Source organism: Petaurus breviceps, unplaced genomic scaffold (genome assembly GCF_028583685.1).
Source record: "Petaurus breviceps papuanus isolate PSGF00001 unplaced genomic scaffold, PetGlider_PUasm1.0 90845, whole genome shotgun sequence".
Lineage (NCBI taxonomy): Eukaryota > Metazoa > Chordata > Mammalia > Diprotodontia > Petauridae > Petaurus > Petaurus breviceps.
In genome coordinates, this window is record NW_027187359.1 from 5,659,733 (window position 1) to 5,679,992 (window position 20,260).

A 20,260-nucleotide genomic window follows, 5' to 3' on the forward strand; every position below is an offset into this window, starting at 1 on the left:
AAAAATAGGAGGCATGCTAGCAGTTTTTATAGATTATACAAGAGTCTATAGAAACTCAAAGAGTCAACTAAAAATAAAATGGAGACAGAAACTTTCTCCCTCTCCCTCCCCCATATGAACTCGGACTGTGCAGTGCAGTAGATAGAGTGCCAGGCAGAGAGTCAGGAAGATCTCAGTTCAAATCCAGCCCCAGACACTTATTAACTGTTAGACCTGGGCAAGTCACTTAACTTCTGTTTGCCTCAATTTACTCATCTGTAAAATGAGGAAAATAACAGCAATCACCTCCCAGGGTTGTTGTAAAGAGATACTCATTGTATTGTTGTAAAGAGATAATCATTGTAAAGTGTTTAGCACTGTGTTTGGCACACAGTAGATACCGTATAAATGTTAGCTCCTACTTCTACTACTACTATGTCGTCCCTGAGAGATACCCTCACAGGAGTGTCTCTCCTGTCTCAGTGTTTATCTCTATCTACTTTTCCTCTCATTCTCCCAGGCTTTGCCACCCTCCCTATGGTACTTAAACACTATCTTTTATTTTTGTCAACATCTCTCTGCCTCTGCTATTCGCTTGGTCTCTGTCTCACTCTACCAATTTCCACATCAATATTTCTTTTTTATTTTTGAGTGTCTGTCCCCCTGGGTTACCCTGTTTGTCTGTTTCTCTCAGCATTACTCCCCCTGCCCCCAACCATGGAGAGCAAAGTGAGCAGAACAATTTAAACAATAATGACATCATCATAAAGAAAAAAAAACTGAAATATTGAAGAACTCTGATCAATGCTATGACAAATCATGATTCCAGAAGAATAGTGATGGAGCATGCTACCCACCTGCTGACAGAGAGAGGATGGACTAAAGATAGAGAGTAAGCTAAACATTTTCAGACTGTGATATTATAGGTTATTTGTTTTGCTTGTCTATGAATATTTGTTACAAGAGTCTTGTTTTTTCTTTTTTTTTTTTCCCAGTGGGGAAATGGTGAAGGGGGAGAGGGGCAGGCATAGATAAGGCTGTCCAAACCAAAGGAGAAAGAAAAAGCTGTCACTGAAGAATGAAAAATGCACAGAAGAAAACAGAAAGAAGGCCAGAAGTCACAGAAAGCAGAATAACTTTGAAAGTTACATGTTGAATTTATGACATACTTGGAAAACAAATTTTACATCACAGAAATTCACAGCTTCATGTATAATCCTCATTTCCTTTTCTATGTATATTTCCCAAAATGTCCATTTTATTTGGTATTTAAGTTCAAAATAAAAGTGAACAAATCCCTTCCCCTAAAAAGTATTCCTAGCACTCAGCATAATGCATGCCTATTATTTTAGTCTAACACAAGGCTTAAAAATTGAATGAGCAGTCACAAAAGATAAAAATTGCAATGAAAAGTCATTTAACTAAATAAAAAATTAAAGAGTCATGTAAAGGATATAAGGCATGTTATCACTGTTATCATTTCTCAGACTTCCATCTAATTGTCTTTTACATAGGCAGTAGTATGGGGGTTCTTGTAGGAATAGAAGTCTCTTCCAGAACACAGGGAGAATTTCTAGAAAGAACAGGGACAAGGGATGTGGTGGAAACAAGGAGAAGAATCAAACAAATTTTAAAATTTTCCATAATGCATTTTAGGTCCAAGAATGCAGCAGCTCATCCCACAGGCTGAAACAACCTCCCAGGAGACAAAGGTTGATCTCAAATTCTGAGCATACTCCAAATGAAGCCAAAGTCTGACTTTCCAGAAACTGACAGCTGATGTTGGTTTCACCAGTCACTAGATAATAGTCACATGACCAACTCCCACTTCTTCCCAGGGGCATGGTTTCCCCAGCAGGGCACTCTCAAATTTAGCTTAAGCACTTATAGCCCCCTGAGGAAAAAGTGCAACCTCCCTGGCCAGAAACATTAGATCTCCTCTATAACAATCTTTCCATAGGCTGGACAATAACATGGTGGTCACAACAAGGTACCCATGGAGATGGATGGTGCTAACCTGGATATGGAAGAGAGGAATAGAAAGGAAGAAAGGCCACAAGAAACAAAATAAAGTAGATATAGATTCTGGGGTTGGGGCAGAGATGGTGGCCATTGTCTAAATAGTTCTACTGGCTGCTGAAAGGCATCCTATGTCTGGGACCCTCCATTAGATTTTCACTAAAGTTTCTGTTCTATACCCCTTTGGGAGAGAATTTAAGCTTATCCTTAAAGCTCACCATCACAAGGTCCATTCCTAAAAACACTTTTAACTTTTTGGGCCTATGGGCAGTCCAATATGCTCTTCTCCTCCTTCCTACACAGCCTGCAGTGCTTTCTTTCTAATGAACCACTCCAGTCCAACGTCCCTACAACATAAAGTATACAGTAGCTTCTTTGACCTAATAAATGAAGAGGCCCCCAGGAAGCTTTAAAAAAACACTTGGGTCATCCTGTCAAAGTAAGAGCAGCAGTAAGAGACCAAAACCCCTTTTCTCCAGCTGAAAATTTCTTCTGCACTCTCTCCAGTGAGTCAGCACCAGTCTTAAACCTTGGTAGATAACTCAAGTCTAAACTCTCCTCTCCTTGCCTCCAATGCCTGGTGTTACTTGATATAGATAAAAATCCACCCTACTTCACCCACATGGGAATCCTAATTGTACTCAGGGTCCCAGCAGACTTCTCTGTGTCCTTCTTCCTTGACTGCATCTGCACTATTTAAGTATCCCTTCCTGAACAAAGCTCGCTGCTTTACTTTTCCATTGTCCCCTCCCACCTCAGGCTGCATTTTGTCTAACAGTTCTCTTCTTAGAAGCATGACATCACTCAAGACTGTGACTAGTGATTTAGGAGCCATACCTATTCCTCAAGTTTTTAATTTTAATATTGAGATCAAGGGCTAAATTGGAACCATATGCCTTGATGGCAGGGCTACTCTCTTTCTCCCCAACACCAGGGCTGTGACAAGGGATCTTCCCTAAACCTCAAGTCCCTCAGATTTTCACCCTCTCCCATCTAAGTAGCAGAAAGATTAAGAAGACTATCTTTCTTTCACTGTGACATTTGTACTCTGAATCTTCCCACTACCAGTATCAAGATACACAGAGGCCATTGGCAATGTGACACAGAGTTCAGAGGCATACATAACTGTTCAAAATACAGGTTAAATGGCATCTGAGGTTCCAGAAGCCCCAGTCCTAAACCTGGTTCCACCTCTCTCTGTACTATTCTACCTGCCAATAGACCTTGTACAACCCTCTACCCCACCCCAGCAACCTGCCAGACCAATATGATGTTTAAAGTAACACTCTGCTTCTTCTGGAGAGTCAACACTACCAGCAAGGGATTCCTGAGAGAGTAGACAAGAGGCAAGGTAAGACTTTTAACCGCAACTCCCCAGGGCTGATTATATCAAGCATCAAAGAAGCAAAACAGCTTTGCTGGCCTCTTAAAGGACTAGACCAGTTGTACCTGCACAAGATTGGAGCTGCCCTTACAACAGTAGATAACCAACAAAATTTTCTAACTGAGTTGACTATGCCAAATTTACATAGAGCTGTAACACAAATGGCTACTTAGGCACAATCACCCCCAACCAGGGAGTTGGCTGCATGGCCATTCTCAATCCAGCCGTTGCTAGCTCTCATCTCCTCCCTGCCCCAGCTGCTCAGGAGAATGTCTTCCCCAACCTCAGAGCTGATTTCATTCACAGCATCCTGGCTCCTATCCTACCTTACACCTTGATCTAGGCTCCTTTTTAACTCAGAGCACCTGCCTGCTTTTCTTATGCCAGATACTCAATGGGCTTGGAAACAAGTGGTTCATGAGTTTCAATCCTAGTTCTGATCCTTACCAGCTATGTGATCCTGAGTGAGTGACTTCACCTCTGTGAATCTGTTTCATCTTCAATAAAATGGGGGTGATATTTGTACTATCTGTCTTATAAAATTTTTGTGGAGAGAGGGCTTTGTAAACTGCACACATAAATATATATCACATATAAATGTTATTGCTATTATAAAGAGAAATTTCAATTAACAAAAAGAAATACTCCAGTTCTGCTCCGCTACAAGACTTCAAGTAAAGGCTAGTGACCATTTATTCAGGATGCTCAAGATGAAATTCATACCACGCTGATTGTAAATTATTTAATTTGAAATGACTACAAGTCAAGACTAAAGTGGAAAGAGAGTTGGTGCATGACTTATTTGTTCACAGATAATCATGCCCTCAATGCAGCCTCTGAGGCTGAGATACAACAGAGTACAGATCAATTCTCTGCAGTTTGTGCTAATTTTGGCCTGACAATTGACATCAAGGAAACAGAAATCTTCCATTCACCAGCACCACACCATCCATATTTAGAACCACTGGTTACAGCAAATAGAAAAATTTTGAATGCTGTGGATAAGTTCACTTACACCGATAGCATACTTTTCATGGATGTACACATAAATGATGAGGTTGATACACATTGCTAGAGCTAGTTCAGTGTTTAGGAGGCTCCAAAGGAAAATATGGGGCAGAAGAGGTATAAGGCTGCCTACCAAACTGAAGGTCTACAAAACTGATGCGCTAAATTCATTGTTGTATTCCTGTGAAACTGGAACATGGTTAGCACCATGCCAAGAAATGGAATTGCTTCCATTTTAATTGTCTTATGAAGACTCTGAAGATCACCTGGCAAGATTAGGTACTGGACACTGAGGTCCTTTTTTGAGCTGAATTGCCAAGCATTCAAACTCTTCTACAGAGAGCACAACTGCAATAGGCTGGCCACATTGTTCAAATGCAAAACATTCATTTGCCTAAAGGATTATTTTACAAAGAACTTGAAAAAGGCAAGCACTCACAGGAGGTCAGAAGAAGCAATACAAGGACACTTTCATAGTCTCTCTAAAGAACTGTGGAGGGGCGGCCAGGTAGCACAGCGAGTAAGAGCACCGGCTCCAGTGTCAGGATGACCTACCTGGAGATCGAATCCTGGGCTCAGATACTTAGCACCCACCCAGAAACACCTGGCCATGTAACCTTAAGCAAGTTACTTAATCCCAATTGCTTAGGGGCAGCCAGGTGGCTCAGCAAGTAAGAGCACCGGCTCCAGTGTTGGGATGACCTGGAGATCAAATCCCGGGCTCAGATACTCAGTACCACACCCAGAAATAATTGGCTGTGTAACCTTGAGCAAGTTACTTAACCCCGATTGCTTAAAAAAAAAACAACTGGAATTAGTTGTAAGACATTGGCACAGGACTGCCCAGCATGGCTGTCACCGAAGAAGGTGATAAACTCTATGAGCAAAGTTGAATTGTAGTAGCTCAAAAGAAACATGAGATGTATAAATTTAGAGATATTTCCACTCCCAATGTTCACATGGATTATTTGTGTCCAATTTGTGGTAAAACCTTCTGAGACTATATTGGTCTGATTAGTCAGAGCCAGACACACTGTACCTTGACCCCAACATAATGATAACATTTTAGTCTTCTTCAAGCATGAAGGACAACCAATGGTTGAATTAGATAATATGTAAGAGTCCAATATAATTCTATGAAGTATGCAGTGTAATAATATCAATTCTACTAAAAGCGGCCTCTAACTTACAAAGAAGTTATATTGCAAAAGTCGCTCAATAAATCATTTATATCATAACAGAAATTGTTATAAATAATAGTTAAGGTCCCAGGTCAGCCCATAAAAATCTACTTAACCTAATATAATCTAACTGTGGCACAAAAGTATTATTGAAGCTAACCGCAATTTATAATACTTTCTACAAGAAAAAGCCTTTTAAATTCAAATGCAAGTGTCTGGGAGCACATCTTTGGTGCCTAATCAAACCCTTTTACCTTCAACCTCAACAGCACAGAGGGCATTCTCCTACCCTTTGCTACTGGAGTTACCCTTTCACTGCTAAAGCCCCAATACTGTAAATAAGATCATTGTACCCCAACCCAATGGCAAGCAGCAGTAGCTGTGAGAACTCCCTTTATTTCCTTCTTCTCTGATAGCAAAGGTCCCCCAACACCTTTTGCAGAGCAACACTGGAGCTCTAGCAGTGGTATCTAAGAGCTCCTGGGATGGCAGCAGTGACAGTGGCACCCATAGTGGAGGTGAAGCAGTAACATTATTAATGGCAGCAAGCTCCTCCACTCATAGTTATAAGGAGTTGGTAAATTGGGTGCTCCTACTCTGGAGACTAATACAACCACCATTTACTTTTAGCTAGAATTTGAACTCCCATCAGATGACAGAGAAATGTCACACAGCTGAATGCTTATTACTTTTTTTCTTAATTTGTGTATATACATAAAGTAAAGATACATGTATATTCATTGCATTTTCAGTTTATTCAAAGAAACAGCTGTATCCCAAATTTGTAATGTGTGTAAAAAGCATTACTTTTTTTTTTTTTTTTGCTTTTTTAGAGGGCAGGGCAATTGGGGTTGTGCCTTGCCCAAGGTCACATGGCTAGTAAGTGTCATGTTAAGTGGATTTGATTATGTTATGTTATGTTAAGCCTGGATTTGAACTTGGGTCCTCCTGACTCCAGGGCCAGTGCTCTATTAACTGTGCCACTTAGCCGCCCCAAAAGCATTACTTAAATAGCCACAAGTCACTCAGACAGAATAACTCACATTTCTATAGTGTGCTCAGTTTTACATAGCACGTTATTCTGTTTGATCAGATATTATGATTAATATAAAAACAGGCAAATATCTCCATTTAATAAAGTTACTTCTCAGGGGGTTACTGAAAATACCATAAAAAACAGAGGAGAAGAAACACATTCCCTCCAATCCCACCATTTCCTACACATGGAAATTAGATGTGCATTCCCCATATTAGCTCTGGTGGCCACCTGTCAGGCTTGGAAAAGATCTAAAGAAGTGGGAAGGTTTTTTGGAAGAGTGATGAACGGCTCAAAGGAAATTGTTATTTTGAATAAGTGCTTGGAGTAAGTCAGCCATATCATCTCCTCACTGGTGAAGTATTACTGCTTATCATCTGCATGCCAATTCTTCCTTTGTTAAGTCTCCATCTCTTGAACAGTTGGATATATTTCAAATATTCTGTTTTTGGAATCAAAGTTTATGCATCTGGACATGACAACAGGAAGAAAATAATTCAAAAAAATAAAACAAATGTCACATGATGTGGGCTGTGTTAATATCCAGCTGCTGTAATGACCAAGATTTAAGTGTTTCCAATAACCTGCAGAGAAGTGCCATCAGGCTCACCAGTCCACCCTTCCAGTACCTGGACAAGCTCAGAAATATCAAGGATCCTGGGCCAGAGAGGTTTTTAATGACCTACAGACCTTAGTGATCTAATCCTGGAGACTTGCTTCCAATCTAGAGGACTTCTGACTAGTTTAACAAGGTCAAGGCCTCCTCAGGGGTGTCCCACCACTTATTTATGAGAAGAATCCTTCAAATGTTAGTTTGTTCTAAACCACTCAAGATTACTGGATTGGAATTCCCTGATGGCCCTAGCATCAACCAAACTATGAGGGGAAGCCCAGCATCAGAAGTTTCTTCTTCCTTTCTTCTGATTTCCTCTTGAGATGCACAGTACCCTGGAAAAGAATTAGGATGTCCAGCATTCCCTGAGAAGTATGTATTTGTAAAACTGATGAGTTAAAATGCATAAGTCAGCAAGCTATGGGATACTAAGCTCTCTATGGGGAGATATTTTTCTCCATAAAGACAGAAGATCAAAAATACTTTCCACTCAAGTAAACAAGTCGATAACTTCTCTATCCAAAGTTGTAATTTACAAAGTTGTTGTATTTCTACAAAACTTTAAGCATAACTGAAACTCCTCTCTGAAAGCAGATATAAAATGGAGGTCACATGGGGATGAAGAACCTTCCTAACCCCCAAACCACTCCATAATCTTCACTCAATTGTCTCAATTTTAAAGCAATCTTACAAAAAGCCCAGGACAAGTAAAAACTTATGCTGGAAGAGAAATAAATATTAATTTTGTTTATTTCAGTACACCACATGAATCCCTTAGAATGTGGTGGAGGCAGCTGGGTGTGGGGGTGAAGAAAGTGCACAGGGCTTTACAACAAGGGAGAGATAATCCCCCAGATGAATAAACTCTACACTAACCATCTGCACTAACTTCCCCCAACCATCCCCACCTGGAAAGAAAAAAAATCTTTGGTTTCCTTTGTAATCCTATGGTTTTTATTTTACGCACTCAAAAACATTATTCTAAAAAGGGATTCACAGACCACCAGACTGCCAAAGGAGCTAAAGACAAAAAAAAAAGGTACTCCTAAAAGGATACACCCAAAGGACATAAGAAGTGGAAGGTCCTACCAAGATAGGCCATCTGACAGGTTGTCTTTCTATCATGTGAGGACTAACCTCACTGAAGTCAACACCAGAAGGCTGAACCTCAAGGGATGACTTTATTTTTCCATAAGAATTCGTGAGGACCATTTGTTACAGCTGAAAAGGGGCTGTGGCCTGTGTTAGTGGATGAAGTACCCGAGATGGAAAAAAAGGGATCCTCTAAGCACTGAAATATATCTTTCTGTTTAATCAATTCAAGTGTATAAGTAGTCTCAAAAATCTGCAAACTCCTTGAGGGTAAGGATTATTTCTTATGTTTCCCTCTGTAAATCCCATAGTGTTTAATAATATGTTAGGTAAGTAGTGGTCCTTCAGAGAGAGTTGTTGGATAAACAATTAGTACCAGGCAACAAAATGATGAGCTAAAGACACACTGGACCCATATTACTTGAAAGAATTTAGGGGAGATAAAGCAAATGGTGAATGTCCAGCTACAAGAACATGACACTGTGCTCTTGACAAGACTAAGTTACTAAATTCTTGTTAAGCACAAGGTCTAGATAAGACCATTAACTCATGGGATCATAGATTTGTAGCTGGTTCAAAGACCATCTAGTCCAACCCTTTAGACCTCTAAAACAAGAGGTAAGGAGGCTGAGGCCTAGGGGGGTGATTTGCCCAGGGTCACAAAAGTGGTTGGCAGGGCCAGAATTTGAACCCAGTCTTCTGAATCTAAATCCATTGTCCCTTCCACAGTTCCACTAGACACTGGCTTAAATAGTATCCTAACAACCAAACAACTCCACTGAGCTGGTGTAAATTGTTTCTTAGTGTTTGTAAGAAATGTGTCAACATACTATTATATTATTGGAGGTCTGAACCTCAAACTAATCATCAGAACTAATATTCCTGCTACTTATAGCGTTTTAGAACTTTATAGGCCAATATAAATAACTGCTACCAAAAAGAATGAAGCCAGGTAAGTTTACAGGATGGAGGAGTCTGCCATCTGCTGGTAAGAAATATGAAATGGTCTAAAAATTTCTGTCGGGCATGAACACAAACAGGAAAAGCAAATGTAGACTAGGAGTCTGCACAAGCTGGAGGCAACATGTAAAAACGAACTTGAAAATAAATTTAAAAGCTCCATACCTGTATTGAGTATACATATTAAAGTCATTTAAATTGTGCCAAGGAAAAATACAAGCATACATATTTATATATAAATATAACATATATACATATAATGTTTAATATATATGAAAAGAGTATTAAAAGTATTTTTAATTGCCTGAATTTCATATATTCCTAAATGCTACAGCACAAATCACCAGAATCAAATTATCAGTCACACTTCCAGTACAATACCATATACACTTTCCTGGAAGTTTGAACAAACTAAGCCATCTAAAACATGGGCACTGTTGCTCATTGTTATGGAAACAGGCATGTACTGAGAGTCAGTAAATTTAGGATATAGCCCCAGACCTACCACTAACTGACCCTCACTATGGAATCTTAGACAAGCCTCTTTCATCTATGTCTCATGATTTCCTCATCTGCAAAATTAAAAAATTGGACTATATAATCTGAAAAGTTCCTTCTACCCAAAATATTATCAGCATCTATATCACAGAAATTCAAAATTAAAACATGAAGTGTTTTCAATAAATATTATCCCACTATGGAAAAAAGAACATGCCAGAATGTAGTAAATATGTCCTTAAATACCTTATTGGAATTAGCCAAAATTCCATTGAAAAGTAAAACTTCTATTAAAAACAACACTTACCATTCTAAAAATGTAAAACTCAAGGGTTTCAAGGAGCAAACAATAATATCAAAATAACAATCTGATTCTTCAAAAAAAAATCAAATCATTTTAATCATCAAAGGGGGATTAATATAAAATAAAGGGTAGAGATATGTAACAGTGAGTTTCCCCGGGGCTCAATAATCATTTGTCATTTTCAATAAAAGTTTTCCAAATTTGCTAAAGACCCAAAACATTTTCATGTTACAAAATCCCATTTAGTGTTAACCAGTAAGAATATCTCATAAAGCCATGTGAATGAGAAGTGACAGATAAGTTATGTGAGTACATCTAATATAAAACAAAATTATACTTGTTGATAATTCAAATTTTATTTGTTGGTTGATGGGCTCTTTGGCCCTTGGTTATTACCTAGAGACCTGGGTATCAACATAAAAGGTTACTTGAACAACTCAAATACACTTAAATACAACTCAAAGAAGCCAAAATGTCTAATAGAATGTTTGACACTATAACCAATGAAATTTTTTAAAATGACATTCCATACTTATAAAATCTATTGCTCTAGCCTTACACAAAATACCCTATATAGATCTGGTTCCTCCATCTCAAAGAGACATAATGGACCCAGAAAAGATCCACAGAAAATAAACCAGTATTGTATTGTCAAAAGAGCACTGAATTTGTAATCAAGAAACCTGGGTTCAAATTCTGACACTATTTGATTCAATATTCAACATAAAATTATTAAGTGACTATTATGAAAGGCATTGTATTAGGTGTGGGATACAGGAATTTACAAAGATAAGTAAATACATGACAATTTGAGTAAGGAAAAAGCACTAACAATTAAGTGGATCAGTAAAGGTTTCCTGTGTGAAGTGTAACATGAGCTAAGCCTTGATGGAATCTAAAGATTCTAAGTAAAGGATGAAGGGAGGACATATATTCCCAGGTACATGGGGCAAAAGCTTAGGGCATGGAGATGCAATACCAATTTTAGAGTAAAAGCATATAAGTCAAGTGAGTAAAGGAAAGAAATGTGAAAAAATTCTAGAAAATAATTCTAGAATGGAGCCAGACTGTAAAAGGCTTTAAATGCCAAGCTGAGGACTTTCCATATTATCCTATAGGTAATAGAGAGCCATGGATAAATGATGCATAGGTGAGAAATACAGTCAGACTTGTACTTTATGGAGGTTGATTTGGCAGTTATGGAGAGAATGGACTAACTGGAAAGGGAAGAGACCAACAGCAAAAATGGGGCATATATGGGAGATGTTTGGAGAATGAACTGGCAAGACATGACAATGGATTGAATATGGGGGAGAGGAGTCCTTGCCCGTAAGAACAAAGGAGATAATAATCCACAAAACACATACAAAATACATACACCATAGTTTTGTAAGACAGGGAACTAGGAGATGAAGCCAGGGGAGAGTGGAGTCCAGGAAAGCCTATATATAAAAGAAGATAGGACAAGGACAATAACCAGGCAAAGGTGTTATTAAACTAGCAAAAGAAAAACCAGGATTATATAAACCAAGTTAAGAGAAAGTATCCAGGAGAGGAGTCAAACTGTCAAAAGCAAGAGAGGTCAAGAAGGATGAGAACTAAGAAAAAGCCAAGGGGCAGCCAGGTAGCACAGCGAGTAAGAGCACCGGCTCCAGTGTTGAGAAGACCTGGGGGTCGAATCCTGGGCTCAGACACTTGGCACCCACCCAGAAACACCTGGCCGTGTAACCGTGAGCAAGTTACTTAACCCCAATTGCTTAGGGGCGGCCAGGTGGCTCAGTGAGTAAGAGCACCGGCTGCAGTGTTGGGATGACCTGGAGATCGAATCCCGGGCTCAGACACTCAGCACCACACCCAGAAATAACTGGCTGTGTAACCTTGAGCAAGTTACTTTACCACGATTGCTTAAATAAAAAAAAAAAGAAAAAGCCACCAAGTAACCCTGAAAAGAACAGATTCAGTCAAATTATGGTATTTGAAGCTAAATTGCAAAGGATTAAAGAATGAACAAGAAGTAAGGCAGTAGAGGTAAGGATTGTATATTTCACCTTTCTGGGCCTGTCTGCCCATCTCTAAAAGGAAAGAGTTGGCCTGGATAATCTCTAAGTTTACCTTTCTTTGCAGCAAAGAGGTCAAGGAGGAGAAATATGAAATGTTTTGTCTATGGTCACAGTTTTCTATATCTCTTTCACTTCTGGGTTTCTATCCATCTTTCTTTGGAAATATTTGAAATCTATTCTCCCAAAATCTTGGGTACATGTCAGATCATGACTACCTTTTCTCTCCTCTATTCCCCATTCCAGGACAGGAGGTCCTTTTCTTTCTGTATGTGAACACAAAAAACTGGTATTTTGTACCCTCTAAATCATATGTAATAAGAAAATCTGGAAGAAATTAGAGGTAGGATGTGAGAGAGCATGAAGAAAGAGTTATGGGGTGGGAGACACACAAAGTAGCAGGAGCACTACTCCAGTTAGTTTTTATACTGAAAGTTTTTCTGTTCATTGAGGAGATATGTATGAATGAGTTTCTCTGTCATTGCATAAAGGTCATAGAAACTAGCAGATCACCAGAAGTCTTTAAAGTAGTCCTTCCTTTTCTGGCCAACTATCCTAGGAATATGGATTCTGGCTTTGTGGTTAGACATACCAGCAGAGAACTAAATGATGTTGGATGTCTCATGGAACACTGTTAGGTGATGGCCACATTGCAGACCTGGGGTTATTACCTGAGGTCCCTGAATTTGTTGTTTTTTAAAAAATATTTTGAAAAATTTTTTTTTAAGCAATTGGGGTTAAGTAACTTGCTCAAGGTTACACAGCCAGTTATTTCTGGGTGTGGTGCTAAGTATCTGAGCCCAGATTTAATCCCCAGGTCATCCCAACACTGGGACTGGTGCTATTACTCCCTGAGCCACCTGGCCACCCCTAAGCAATTGGGGTTAAGTAACTTGCTCAAGGTTACACGGCCAGGTGTTTCTGGATGGAAACTTTTTTTTTTTGCCTTTTTGGACGGCAATTGGGGTTAAGTAACTTGCCCAAGGTTACACAGCTAGTTTGTGTATGGAGGGGGGAGGGAGATAATTATTTTTAATATAATCAGTTTCTTTTGTAATCTTATGTATTTTATTTTATGCATTTAAAAATATTATTCTAAAAATGGGTCCTTACATTTGACCAGAATTCAACAAAGGAGAAGGAAACTAAACCTAGTCTGATTTTGCACCCACAATTTTGGTAAAATTAAGTTCAAAGAAAAGATCCACATGTTATCACAGTTTAAAACACCATATATTAACTTAAAGTACTATATATAATGGAAGTCAACATGAGAAGGATAAAATGTTCTCAATAATGAAATTTTGACAACATAGACACAAGTCATTCTAGGAAGTAATTAAAGGAAAAGCTGTCTATATAAACATACACAGGGAACTCATCCACCTATTTGCCCAAGAATAGTGTGTGAAGGAACTGGGGACAGTGAGCCTGAGGAAAAGACACAGGTAGATATTGTAGCTATCTTCAATGTCAGAAGGGCTATGTGGAAGAACAAAGAGATTTGCTTCATTTGGCTTCAGAAGACAGAAGCAGGAACAATGTGTAGAAATTGCAGAAAGGTAAATTTTGGCTCTATACAGGGCAAGTAGATCTGACCCAAAGCAGAATGGACTGTCTTGGGACATACTGGAATCCCAATCACCAGAAGTTTTCAAGCAGAGGTTGCCTCTAGGACCCAGGAGAGGGGATTACTTTCAGGCATATATACCTGGCCTCTGAGGTCTCTTCCAATTCATATACTAAGATTTTATGTAAAAAAAAAAAAAGATGATGTTTCTGTTAAGCACGCCTCAGACATGCCTATTTATTTACATGTGTCACTGGGTCACAGACAAGCAACTATTTTTTTTTACCTTGTGGAAGTCTATGTATATATAATATATATCATGTAATATGATTTATATGTCTATGTATACATATGTGTATATACAATATGTATATTATGGGCTAAATACAATGAAAATAGTCTCATGAAAGCTAACTTTGCAAACCCATATCATTGCCACTATTATGAGCATATCATTACCAAATATGAATTACTGTGTTGGAGAGACCCTATGTTTAATTCAGTATGGCAAATATACTCTTAGGACAAAATGAAACAAAAAAACAAACCACAGAATTTCTGAATCTCATAGAAAATTTGAGAAAAAATCATTTATTTTATGTTTTGTTATATTTTAAATATTATATTTTATGTTGTTATATAATATGTAATTGGATTTTATATATTTATTAAAAATTCTTATTTCAGTATAGAAAAGAAAAACTTTAGGATCATGGATCATAGTATTATAATTTTGGAACAAGGATTTTAGTTTATCTAGTCTAAGCTCCTCATTTTCTAGATAAGAAAACTGAGGGCTATGGAATTAAGTGACTCACTCAAGTTCACACAAAGTAAGTAAGAGTTCAAAGATTCGAACCTAGATCCTCTGATCTCAGATTCAGCATTCCACTGTAACTCATAAACTCTAGCCAACAGTTAGTTACAGTTAACATTGCAACTCTAGATTTTAAAAACTGCAGCCCTCATAAACCTACCATGTGCTAGATAACACAGGTATAAACAAAATGAACTCACAAGTTCATCTATCATAAATACATAAAGCTAGCACCTGCATGGAATAGACACAGTGACTTCTTTCTGAACTGGAACTGTGGGTATGCTGATTCTGGATCCTAGACTAGTTAGACATTTTCACTCAGAGCAGGTTCACAAGCCCTCACTTTTCCATAGGACCTTTAATTAGAAGACTTCCAATCTTTCCTAATGAAAAAAGTACATAGCTGTGTAGACACAGAAGTGAAGAAAAATATAAAAAGGTCAACATAAATACTCAATAATAAGGGACTAAGCAAAGGGAATCTAAGAAGAAAAAAATGTAGGAATGGTTTCTTTGTGATCTTAGAAGAATGGAAAGAAGAGAGAAAATTAATATACCAGGGGAAGAAGGGAAAGGAAGCTTAGGGAAAATTATCTCATGTAATCTGGGTGCACAAGTAGATATTTACACAAATGAGGAGGAGGATGTGAGGAGAGGAGCAGCTGACACTTGAACCTCACTCTTATTTGACCTGGTCAAAGGAAGAAAGAATACACACACACACACACACACACACACACACACACACACACACACACATACACACAATTTTAGAAATGATGAAGGGCATAGTTTCAGAGAAACCTAGGAAAACTTAGGTGAACTGATGAAGAATATAGTTAACAGAACCAGGAAAACAATTTATACAGTGAAAACAACATGATAAAGACAAACAACAACAAAAAAATAGGTATTAGGTACTATGATCAGTGTAATGACAAAACATGATTCCAGAGGACTCATGATGAAGCAAGCTACCCACCTCCTAATGGAGTGGTAAATCACTCAGAGGACAGAAGACACATAATTTTTAGAACATGACCAATGCAAAATTTTTTTTGCCTGACTATATATGTTTGTAATATGAGTTTTGCTTTTATTCTTGAGAGTTGGGGAAGTTGGAAGGAGAGAAATAAAGTGGATTTTTACGGATTAAAATATATATAATTTAAGGGGTGGCTAGGTGGTGCAGTGAATAGAGAATGGGTCTTGGAATCAGGAGGACCTGAGTTCAAATTTGACCTCAGACACTTAACACTTACTAGCCGTGTAACCTTAGGCAAGTCACTTAACCCCAATTGCCCTCCAAAAAGCAAGAAATAAAAAAAAAAAAATTAGAAAATATATAATTTAAATAAATTCCTACACAGCTCAAAAGTAGGAATAAAGTATTACATGTCTTTTTTTTAACCTAAAAATCCATCATGATACATAAAATAAATTACCTTAAAAACAAAGTGAACCAAGCCCAAAGTGTTTTTCTAAGGTGTGAATTAACTAGATAACTTTCCCCAAAAAATATATTCTATTTTGAAAAAATGTATTCTATTTATGCCCTTTTTCTTTGGTGCTAAAAATCTTTCTAATTTGCATTTTTCATTAGTATCAGTACCATCCAATTTATAAAGGACACAACCCACTTTCCAATTCACATTGGATAAAGCAACTGCAGTTATTTAACAGAGAATGCTGAGTACATTTCATAAGAATGTGAATGTTGGGAATTTTGTATTTTATCAAACTAAAACATCACAAATTTTTAAAGAGTAAAATGCATGAGTTCATTTTCCTAACTTAAGTACATTAACATTATTTCTTTGGTAATTTAAGATCTTGTAGAACCTCAGTTAAAATTTTGAACATAATTTCTCAGAGCACTAAGAGATTTCTAAAGACTATTGTATAGTCAATAAACTTCTCGGTGCCCCTAAGCAATTCTCTAAGAGGAAGCTGCAGAGTATTTACTCATTTGCATTGATGAAGGGAAATTCCTCACTGGTGTTTCTAACCACTGAAGTTACAGATTCCCTCAAAAAACAGAAACCCACAAAAAAGAAAAAACTGAAAATAGAGCATAAAAAAGACCCTTCCACCTCAAAGAATCTATAACTGTGACTGGTCTTCTCATTGCTGTAAGATGGTACAGAAAATTTGTATTGATTTTAGGGCATATTCTGGAAGTTTATCCTTGTTTTTACTGAAGTTAGATTTTTTGGAAAATATATCCTATTTATGCCCTTTTTCTTTATATCACAAACATTTTCCATTCAACCTCTAGAATGAGTCTTCCCTTGTGACAAAGGAAAATGATTTTAAAAAATAATCTTATTGAATGATCATATCTGAAAATCTATACAACATTCTACCCTAGTAGCCCACGGCCCCATAAATTTTTCTTCTAATTTAACTGTCATTCAAGTAAAGAAAATAAAAAATTCTAGTTAACTGAGGATTCCTGTTAGATGAGTTCTGGTAAGCCACATAGATTTAAGAACCTTGCTCTCATATGAACTGTACATACCTGAGTACAGTACCTTTACATTTTTAAGGCAAAAATCTACATAATTTATTAAATTCTTTTAAAATTTCAACTTTATATAAGATACAGAGAAAACCTGACCAGAATATACACTGTAAAATGTTTTAATACTTACCCCAAGTTAGAAATTATGCTTGTTGAATTAAATTAGAAGTCCAAATATTTTGAGGGTCATCTTTCTGACTCAATTTTCAAAATATTAAAAAATCCTCATACTCCTTGCTCCAGAAAGAAATTAATTTTATATCTCATTTCTCTGGTTAAACATTGACTGGAGAATGCAAAAGGGATTCTTTTTTAGGTCTAGGTTAGTGTAGATAACCACTGAGGCTCCTTCCAACTTTAAAATTCTGTGACCTTTCTTTATATAAAAATGCACATTTTATAGGGAATTTTCCACATATTACCTACTGATCTTTTTAGAGACAAGTAGTGAAGCAGTCTATTTTCTAAACTAGTGGCATACTAGTTTAACAATTATATTAGATAAAGGGATTTCAACACTGAGAGGAAACCTAAAGGGTGACCAACCTATTCATTTTACAGATAGAAGATTTAAAGTGCCAGGTACTTATTAACCTATTAGCAATATCTGGCTATTTAGAAGCTAGGTGCTTCTGACATTTGTTTAGCAAAGACTTAAGGCAAAAACAGAAGGCAAAGTTACCCAAGAGGAGTGCTCCTTCATCTGGTGTTGGTTGCTGTGAGGGCCATTGGCATGGCCCCGCCAAAAGCAGTTTTGGCAGAGCTGATAGTTGTGGCACTGCTGGCATCTATATCGGAAACCCATCATACTCTCACACCGGCAATACGAGCACTCCACAGGATGGAAGACTTGGAGAACAGAAGTAAAAAAGAGTGGGGAGAGAAGGGCAGTGGGAAAAAGAGAAAGAGAAAAACATTTGTTTATTTAACTGAAAGAAATCAGAATGGAAGCCTTAGAACTAACAAAAGAAATCCATGACTGAATCTACAATAGAACTGAAAGCCAGCTATGCCATTCCCTGTCTTTTTCCCCCTCTTTTATTTTCCTTTATCTTAAGTACCTTTCTTTAATATTAAATGATTGAGTCAAAATAATGGGTACATTTGTACATAAAAACATGTTAAATTTTAAAAATACATTTCAAAGTATTACATGAAAACAAAATTGGGTACCCAAAAGTATCTTCATTTTTATAATAATAATAATTATTATACCTAGAGCAGGGCTGGGGAACCTATAGTCTTGAGGTCACATGTGTTGTTCTAGATTCTTAATCTTAATTTTAAGTTCAACCTTGAAGGTCTATAAAGGATCTAGAAGGTCATATGTGACCTCAAGGCTACAAGTTCCTCACCCCTGACCTAGGGTTCTATAAAGCTAGAAATGGCCCAGGCTTCTCTAGATCTCTGAAAGTCCTTGAGTAAACAATTTTTTAAAAATCAAATCATAAATCTCTTGTGGGTGAATGAAGAATGGAATCTGGGAGTCAGGAGCCCTTATGCACTAATTCCTGCTCTACTAGTTAGTAACTATGCAATTTTAGGCAAGTGACTTAATCCCTCTTTATCTCACCAATTTTCACCACCTATAAAACAAAAGCCCCTCTTTTCTTCATAACACTTGATTGTTGGGAGCTGTCTATAATGTAAAATACAAAGTATTATTTTCAAAAGAAATCACATTCACATGGAAAAAAAGAGACCAAAACTACTGCTACTATTCAAATATCAAGAAATAGAATACTTTAACTTCTCAAAGGCATGAAATCGCATTTTCTGGCTTGTTCACTCTCTCTGTAAAATAATCTTCACCCATGTTTCAATCAAGAGTCTCGATTTTGTGCTTAGCATTTGACAAAGAACACTGCATATTCAATTGTTAGCATTCACAATTGTGAACAGAATTGAAGCTAACATAAAAATTAAAATGTTCTTTACTATTCAATACTCCTTAAAAATTCACATTCACAAATTCAAGTTCAGAGTCAAGGCATATTTGTGTGGTCAGGAAAATATGAGAAGCCAATTCAATTTTGTGATATATGATTATATCTAACTTTGGGTGAGCGATTTATTCCTGTAATATCTACCTGATTCTTCTACTACATTTGATGAAATTATAGACTCATACAAACGTTTTCTTTCTTCAGGCTAAAACCTTGGTCTCAGAAAGCTAGAATAACATAAAATAGAGTAATGGAAAAGATGAAAGAAATAAATAAGATTCCATTTTCAAATTTACTCTTGCCCTCTAGGAATGTTATAACTATTACTGAGTATAAGTGAGACAGCTCTATACAAAGGAAGATTGGAAATACCTATATTACAAGTAGTTTGCAAAATTAAAATTATATGTATGACCAAAACCAAGAAAAATACTCTGTGCCAACAAATGGGCAATTACAGGGAGGTTTGGAGGGTGGGATTATGCCATCACTTGTTACTTTCTCCCCATATCATGGGACACAGAGACATAGGAAAAGGGCACCTTCTGCAGTATATTGCCTATTCAGTAAGATTACTGTAATCTAGACCTCCAGGGGTTTTAAAAGATTCATGTACTTTACTGGTGTCCTCCCTCAGCTCTCTCTTAAACTGGTATATGTTTCAGGTGCCATTAATTCACTGGGTGGTGAGGTCACATCATAATATGCAAAACATATCTGCATACCAAGTTATACTTAACTATGATAGAAGGTTCTAATTAAACATTTAACTGTTAGCATGATTTTTTTTCCTGTTAGATCATATCTCTAAGTACATACAATGGAAAACAACAGGAAAATGCAATTTTTTACACAAACATGAACTTTGCAGACTTTTTCAAGCATATATCTAATATGCAAAGCAAAAATGGACAGAATTACAATTCAATCTAATCTTCACACATTTAGAATTCATATTCTCTCTAGGAAAACTAGTCTTTTAAAGAATAGAGAAGGTGAAGGAATATTACAAAAAGAAAAATAATTTCAATACATTGTTAGTGGAGCTGTGAATTGCTCCAACCCCAGAGAAAGCAATTTTTAACTATACACAGAGTGACCAAAATATCCATGTAATAATAACAACAATAATAATATTTATATAGTGCCTACTATGTGCCAGGGACAGCGATAAGCACTGGACAAGTATTATGTCATTTGGTCACGTCTATTAACCCAGAGCTTACAGTGTTAGGCATATATCTCAAGAAGGTTAGGAAAAAAATAAAG

At 37.1% G+C, this 20,260-nt stretch overlaps 1 protein-coding gene and 1 long non-coding RNA gene across 12 annotated transcripts in view; one reads left to right on the top strand and one right to left on the bottom strand.

The window, feature by feature from the left end:
• LOC138149102 (uncharacterized) overlaps positions 1–2,663 on the top strand; it is a 258,992-nt gene extending 256,329 nt beyond the window's left edge. Inside the window, exons 4-5 of the long non-coding RNA XR_011165239.1 lie at positions 674–871; positions 975–2,663. This is a non-coding gene — a long non-coding RNA (uncharacterized lncRNA). The remainder of the gene's footprint in view (positions 1–673; positions 872–974) is intronic.
• The window catches only part of DTNB (dystrobrevin beta), a 375,244-nt gene that overhangs the window by 224,902 nt on the left and 130,082 nt on the right, over positions 1–20,260 (bottom strand). For all 11 annotated transcript variants that reach the window (XM_069071996.1, XM_069072001.1, XM_069071997.1 and 8 more), the window contains one exon: positions 17,728–17,894. In XM_069071996.1, the coding sequence (XP_068928097.1) occupies positions 17,728–17,894 (167 nt within the window). The remainder of the gene's footprint in view (positions 1–17,727; positions 17,895–20,260) is intronic.